The 8,338-nt window shown below is 42.7% G+C and overlaps 1 protein-coding gene across 1 annotated transcript; it reads left to right on the plus strand.

Annotated features, from left to right (window-relative positions):
- The first annotated feature begins 5,102 nt into the window (after positions 1-5,102).
- On the plus strand, positions 5,103-7,922 carry LOC122668159 (3-ketoacyl-CoA synthase 10). Its single transcript, XM_043864753.1, has 3 exons — positions 5,103-5,558; positions 6,600-7,225; positions 7,320-7,922. Exons 1-3 carry the CDS (start codon positions 5,145-5,147, stop codon positions 7,903-7,905), a joined length of 1,626 nt encoding a protein of 541 aa, XP_043720688.1. The 5' UTR covers positions 5,103-5,144; the 3' UTR covers positions 7,906-7,922.
- Positions 7,923-8,338: the final 416 nt, after the last annotated feature.

An 8,338-nucleotide genomic window follows, 5' to 3' on the forward strand; every position in this document is an offset into this window, starting at 1 on the left:
AACCCTTGCATCTCTTCATTTGCCTCAAAATCGTTCGGGTCGGGTTGAGGAGGAACTTGTTCATCTAGAACTGTGTACAGTCCTTCAGCAGTCAGGAGCAACTTAATGCTCCGGTACCAATCGACATAGTTTGTACCATTAAGTTTGTATTCGCTAATGAGTGTTAACAGGTTGGAATTAACGGTAGCCATCGTATATTAATCTACACATGCACAAGTAAATAACCACATGCTAATTAATGACCATTGAAAATAATAAATTGAGCACACACACATCAATGGTCTTTCATGATTTGGGTTTCCCTCATAACCCAAAAGATGAATTGGATACCTACAACCCTGGCATGCATAACTTACCTTGTCGGGAGTCATTATACACACCATGGTAGTGTGGACTAAGCTGTCCGCCTCATGGGCTTCCAATATTTTCGGCCACCTGGGTGTCATGTCCAGATCCTGTCGGCTGACATACACCCAAGTCATGTACTTACCTATCGCATTAGTTAGAATCATGGAATCATGAAAGATGGCCCACTGTCGCAGTGCCCTCTCACTATCCATACCCTAACGTATCTAGATGGAGGTAAATACATATAAATGCGTGACAGAGGTCCTGACAATGTCATGTCGGCTTATGCAGGGTCATGTCACACATTTTCTACATTTATCTTCAATAGGAGGCCATGGACATGTCTACCGATTAAGACTAGTCCATATCATACATGTATTGTGAATAAAGAGGGATTAATTAACTCTCACATACATGGATAAATTTAAACAACATAATTAATCAACATTAATTAAAAGTGATTATGGGATGACGACATTTTTATCAGAAGCAATTAAAGAACCCTCCCAATAAAAATAAAACTAATAACTTTGGGTGCATTTATCATGCCATGGATGCCACGCCTCGATCATCTCCTCTGCCCGATCACGTCTTCAAAGTAGGTGACTTGCATCTCCATAAGCTTTGAGCGCCACATGTGGATCACCATCTACATGCCCTAGGAGTCCTAACTCCTCTAAAATTACAATGGAAACCTAGAAAAAATTCTATACACTTTCCTTTCTATAATAATAAAGAAACCCCGCATGGAAAAACCAACCCACCATTTGGGTTGCCCATGGGGTGGAGTACATTTGTTTATAAAAAAGAAAGGGGGAGAGAGAGAAAGAGAGAGAAGCATCACATCCACCCATAACCCCATGTATCACATACATAAACAATCCATCCATTTATTAGAATGTCATTCCCATAATCACATCATAATATAATTTCATGCATGGGCATTAAAGCAAGTGAACCAAAAATTAAAACATGAATTTCTTCAATTATTGAACCACCACATCGCATGTGATATCATGTATCCAAGCCCATAAAATTAAAATCGCATTTTAATTGCAAGTGGGTAAAGAGGGAATCTCTTCACCCATCATCATCCTCCAAAAACAAAACAAAATAATAAAATTATGTTTTGAAAAATCTTTTTTTTTTTTTTTTTTTTTTTTGTTAAACTCGGAGGGAAAACAAGGGGGTGCATGCAGCCCACTTGCGCAAGTCGCAGTGCACTCCTGCGCACCCATAGGCACAGGGCCCACGGACAAGCAACCTTGGGCTGTAGGCCGCAGCCTCGCTGCCCATAGGCTAAAGCCCACGGACAGCAGCCTGCAGGCCCGCAGCCCGTAAGCTTGCTGTCCGCAGGCAGCAGCCCACAAGGGGATGCGCACAAGGGTAGGTTCATGGGGAAGGGCGTGCACAGAGGCTTGGCAGCGTGCGCTCCCCCCCCCCCCCACATATAGAACATGATTAAAAAAATTTAAAATAAAAATTAGTAATCACAACCTAATTGGATATATGCTTCAATAATTGGAATAAACAAAACAAACCAAATCCATCATCAGATGGGTAGGTTGTTATACTAACAACCTTGTAACTACCCATGTGCACATGGGAAGGTTGTTACAACAACCATATCCTAACCACCCATGTTCCAACTTGCATCTCACTCATGATAATCATATTAACCATTAATTATCTAATATTCATGGGTGGGAAAGGTGGCTCTGATACCACACTGTTGGCTAAACAACGGTCCAGGGATCAAACCTTGGTTCCCTAGGGAGACCAAGATATTTATCTTTAGGGTTTTGCACGCCCTGGGTTAGCCCATGGGTGCCCCATTTTAATTTTAGGGTTTTCCATGGTCGCCCATGGGAACCCTAGTGCATCCCTATTAGGGTTTCTCCTTCCCTATTGCATTCCATAAAATTAATTATCACAATAGGGACGGAGAAACTCGTCTCTAGTCCATCACATGGCAAGAGGGATCCATCCCATACTCGAATGCGCAGCGGAAAATAATCGATTCGAGTTTCTTTCGCATCCCATAAATATTAATAATCAATGAACAGAAGGAATTAATAAAGAACTGCTAACCTGGTGAGCCTCAAGTGTTGCTCCTCCAATAGACAGTGGTTCTTCCTCCAATGAGCGCTCCAAGCAAAACGGTCGAACCTCCAATGGTGCTACCAAGGTTCTACACGCCAATCCCGGATGCCCTCAAACTCCTCGGCCAAGGATCTAGGGTTTCACAAACCCTAACTCTCAAACACAGTGAGAGAAGCAAGAAGAAGAAGAGAGATCACAAGAGGGAGAGAGAGAAACCAAAAACGTAGGAGAGAGAGTGTCGCTCAAAAACGTGGAGAGCTTCCTTCTGCGTATTTTTGGTCCCCTATTTATAATAATAGGGTTTAATTAAATCCTAGATAGATTTAATAGAGCCCTAGTGAGAGTCGACTCTCTCTCTCTCTCGATCGGCGTTCGTTTAAACTCAAAGTGCTACAGGTGAAGAAGCGAGAATCTAATAGGGAAAGTATTAATTAGATTCTTTATTTAATTATTAATGGATAATTACAATTAGCACCAAATCCATTAATTAAATAAAGAGCCAATTAAATTAGCAAATTCCAAATAACTTCCTATATGATAACAATTTATCATATACAACCCCCCACTAATCAACACCATCATTATGGAATCTAGGGCATATACACATGTACTGCCAAACCCCAATCCATAGTACATGTCCATATAAGGGCGTTTGTGCATCCGATCGGGTCCCGCAAAACTCGATAAAACACTTTATTTGAAATAACTATAAATAATGTATCATTTTATGTAAAATAAATTTTGCAAAACCATTTCCAAAAGCATCTGGATCCAGTTCGATCCGACCATGCCTGATGCAGTCTCTATCTTGGTGTTCCCCAATCGGGCAGTGGTGACCGTGTTGGATAACTCCTTCACTCACAAAGTGTTCACGCATTCCCGAACACCGGCTTTGACTCGCTTGAGTCTCGGTCATTGATGAACCAAGAATGCGATCACACTTTGCGGTGGAGGTTCCCTCAGTGCAGTGTCGGTGACACATGTCTATCCCTTCCTACATCCGCGAAGAATACATGAGGGAATCGACAAAGTAGATTCTTCGCCAATGCACACATCAAACATGTGAGCACTCGCATTGACCCGACATCACATGTCTAGGCATACCCAATGCGACGACCATATGATAAGGGTGCCCGCCCAAACCCTAGTCGTGATTACCATTTTAAGTATAACTTACGGACACATAATGCTCAAAAAAGTTTATATCGCATGTGACAATAATAAACTAAAATGTATAAATGTTCAATACAAAGGTGAATCGGGTTGAACCGGATCAAACCGGGTTTGATGGACACACACTTGTCCAACAGTGACTATGTGATGGGACACACAAACTCCCACCTCTCTCACTCAGGTTCCATTTGTTTGACATGGATGATGGATGGGAATGTTGAGGAATTGAGTTCTACAATGTAGTGGATTGGAGAATAAGAGTGAGATTTTTATTTTTTTTTATAAACAATAATTAAAATTTTTTATTTTTTGTAAGATTTTAGATAACATAAGAGTGAGGTTTTCAAGTGCCATGTTAGCAGACAAACTATTAATGTTGTTCTCTGGACTATTGTAAGTTCACCACCCCCTCTAAAAAAAATGGGGTTTGAGGTTGGATTTTAAAATGTCACTTCAACCCTTTTCACCCCAATTCTTCCACCCAACTAAAGTCCCCATATGAACGGGATCTCATCTATCTATCTATCGTGTTTGTGTGGATTTATTGAGTTGACAATACCAACTACAATACAAAATACCTCAAATTTGATATCTTCCTTTGCGTAACCCATCACGAAAGGGCAAAAATGAAGGTTGAGCACACCGCCGCATACAGTAGGCTAGTGTCCAACTATATCTATTTCTCTTTTCCCCCTTTAAAACGACCCCTTGCCCATCCTATTCTTGTCCTATCCCGTGGCCCCCATTGGTGTCAAGTGCCAACCCACTATCTTACCACACGCACGTGGTGTACTTAACCCTCTTTCAAGAAAAGAAAAAATTGATTAAATAAGAATTAAACTTAAACACTATTGACAATGGGGTATTATGGTCACTAAACACGGAGACATCCAAAAGAATGTACTTTGGCAAAAATTCAAAGAAGAAGGTAAAAGTCATAAAATCATTAATTCTTGTTTTTAGTAATCGATAAAACCATTATTTCTTGTTTTTTAGATAATCGATAAACCTTTATTTGTTTTTTGGGTAGATAAAACCATTACTTCACCTTATAAAAATGACAATTCGACTCCTTTACTTCCGCTGCTCCAACTGCCATGGGTGCCACCACTCATGAGTAAGATGGAATGTACCGCCTTATCCTTGACCGAGTGTCTTATCCAAGCAGGGCAAGGCGGTACTTTCCACCGCACTTGTGCGTAGTCTGAACTTTTTTTTTTTTTTTTAATTTCCCACGGTGGAATAAAAGACAACCACGTCATTTTACTCACACAGAGAGAGTGAGAGAGAGAGATTTTAAAGCAAGGTCATTTAATGAAGAATTCATGGCAGTCCCAACCGCACCCAGTTGGCCAGTGATGTTGGGTGCGCACATTAACTATCCATTCACCCACTACCTTTCATTTATAAGGACTCTGCAACCTCTGCCCTCTTCATTACATTTGATCATAGAAGAGTGAGAGAGTTACCACCAAGAATTGGAAGAAGAAGAAGAAGCAGCCCAGTTCCAAGTTGTTCTAATGGCCACTGGGGAGCACACCCTCCTCTCCACGGAGATCGTAAACCGGGGTATAGAGTCCTCAGGACCAGACGCCGGTTCTCCCACCTTCTCGGTGGGTGTTCGTCGTCGTCTGCCGGACTTTCTACAGTCGGTAAACCTCAAGTACGTGAAGCTTGGATACCACTACCTCATCAACCATGGGATATACCTGGCCACGATACCGGTGTTGGTATTGGTGTTCAGTGCCGAGGTAGGGAGCCTTAGCAAGGAACAACTTTGGATGAAGCTTTGGGAAGGGACCCGTAACGACTCTGCTACCGTACTGGCTTTCCTCATCATCTTCGTCTTCACACTTTCCGTCTACTTCATGTCTCGTCCTCGCCCCATCTACCTTCTCGATTTCGCTTGTTACCAACCCCACGATGATCTCAAGGTAATCAACTAATTAATTCCTTCCTTTCTTTCTTTCCCGTGCCATTTGTCTTCTTCTCTTTCTCCGTTAATTTGGTTGCTCGAAATAGTAAATTTTGGACAAAATTTTGCTGCTAATTAAATTAGTAGCAGGAACAATGCTGGCAGCCAAGGAAATGGGATCTTTTATCCTCTCAATTACATTGCACGTATTTGACTCAAGTACATCTAACAAAGGAGGCAGAAATGATTATCTTACCCCTGCCTGAACACACTACCGGAGGTGGGATCCACCTCTCTCTATTAGATGTATTTGACGATCAAGTACAATACAGGCAGTGTAATTGAGAGGATAAAAATTCAATTTTAAAGGGTATTTTAGAAAAAACTAAAAACTAAGAGAGTATTTACAAACCCAAAGAGGAAGGGATTTATTCAATTTCCTTAACTGCTAGTCTTGTAGCAGGAACATTCGTGAACGGAGAATCTTCACGTATGTGAGCAATACGTGAATGACTTATAGCCATTCAAATGGAATCCAATCTATGAGAATGTTCCATCTAAATGACTGTGAGTCATTCACGTACAAGAGTCACGGAACATTCCTACTATGGGCAAAATTTTTTCCATAAAATTTTTCACCACAGCATTCCGGCACTGTCGATGGTGCCCTGACAAGAAGAGAGGGGGTTTCGTGTTGAAGATCGCGTGCACGTCTCTGTAATTTTTGTATGATTTTTCCTTTTTTTTTGGTGTGTTCTTCATACGCGTTCCTTGTGAGTTCACCGTTGAGTTCGTGACTCCGTGGATTACGGAATTGTCCATTCTTAGTTATATAGTTACCGTGTTCGTTGAGGACCTGCTCACGTGAGTGAGACAGTGAAGAAAAAGAGAGAGAGAGAGACTGAAGAGTCACACTCTCTCTCTTCTCTCTGAAACTGAAAGAAAGGATTTTGACATTGACGAGAATGACCCCTGGCTTTCCTCCCATCTCTCTTTCTCTCTCCTATCAGTCATGGCTAAGTCAATAGAGAGAGACACTGAAATTGAATTACTAACGCAGGTATCAAAGGAGGAATTCATAGAGCAAGCACGGAAATCGGGAAAATTCGACGATGCAAGCCTTGCGTTCCAAAGGCGGATCCTGGAGTCGTCAGGGATCGGGAACGAATCGTACATACCTAAAGCGGTGATGTCTCCGGAGAATTGTGCGACGATGAAGGAAGGAAGGGCGGAGGCATCGACGGTGATGTTTGGTGCCCTAGACGAACTGTTCGAGAAGACAGGAGTGAGACCTAAGGACATCGGTGTCTTGGTGGTCAACTGTAGTCTCTTCAACCCTACACCATCACTCTCGGCCATGATAGTGAACAGGTACAAGATGAGAGGAAATATTCTGAGCTTCAACCTTGGGGGAATGGGTTGCAGCGCAGGGATCATAGCACTGGACTTGGCCAGGGATATGCTCCAAGCCAATTCCAATAACTATGCCGTCGTTGTCAGCACGGAGATGGTGACCTTCAACTGGTACTCTGGTAAGAACCGTTCCATGCTCATCCCCAACTGTTTCTTCCGCATGGGTTGCTCCGCTGTCCTCCTCTCCAATCGCCGTCGTGACTTCCGTCGTGCTAAATACCACCTCGAACACATCGTCCGCACTCATAAGGGCGCCGACGACCGCAGCTTCAGGTTTGCTTTGGAATTAATAAAATCAAGAATAGTTGTTTGTGTTGTGTTATTATTACTGGTTTTGGATGATTTAGGAATGTATGGAATGTGGCAGGTGTGTGATCCAGGAGGAAGACGAGCAACGGGTGAAGGGACTAAGCATAAGCAAAGATTTGATAGAAGTAGGAGGGAATGCACTGAAGACTAACATAACTACGCTTGGTCCACTAGTCCTTCCCTTGTCCGAGCAACTCCTCTTCTTCTCCAGCCTCGTGTGGAGTTACTTCTTCGGTGGTGGTGGTGGTGATGGTGAGGAGTCTAAGAAGAAGAAGAAGCCCTACATCCCTGACTACAAGTTGGCGTTCGAACACTTCTGCGTGCACCCGGCCAGCAAGAGCGTGCTGGATGAGTTGCAGCGCAACCTAGAGCTCAGTGACTCCAACATGGAGGCGTCACGGATGACGTTGCACCGTTTCGGTAACATTTCCAGCAGCAGCATATGGTACGAACTGGCCTATCTGGAGGCAAAAGGAAAGCTGAAGCGTGGTGATCGCGTCTGGCAGATCGCCTTTGGATCGGGCTTCAAGTGCAACAGTGCCGTTTGGAAATCCCTGCGCCGAGTCCGCAGACCCACCAGAAACCCATGGTCCGATTGCCTTGATCGTTACCCAGTCATCCCTCACAACTCTACTACCCTCTAGAAAGTCTTTCCATTAAATTCTAGTGTTTCACAGTAGACCATCCCTATCCAAGAGACTAAACACATTTTCTTATTCTGCAACTATCAACAACTAGTATTAAGTAGAACCTGTTCTTTCTTCTTGTTTTTTTTTTTTTTCATTTTACAAGTATTTGCTTACTATAAAGGAAAGGAAGGGCAACCAACCATTGTTTGTTAACCTTGAAATCCAATGACCTCTACATTGGGGGTTGGGTCCTGGCCTCTGGGTGTTGTTAATTGCCAGTCAAAGAAGGAAAAACACTTAATTAATGGGCTAAGGTCTTAAGCAACAGTGCAAGTTAAAGATTGAAGGAGACCAGCAGGAATGTTCAACACAAGGCCATTTGGATAAATAAAGAGCTTGCTTTATTTAGTAGTAGACCAAGTATGATCTATTCTATCCTATGAGCTAG

Source organism: Telopea speciosissima, chromosome 7, assembly GCF_018873765.1.
Source record: "Telopea speciosissima isolate NSW1024214 ecotype Mountain lineage chromosome 7, Tspe_v1, whole genome shotgun sequence".
NCBI lineage: Eukaryota > Viridiplantae > Streptophyta > Magnoliopsida > Proteales > Proteaceae > Telopea > Telopea speciosissima.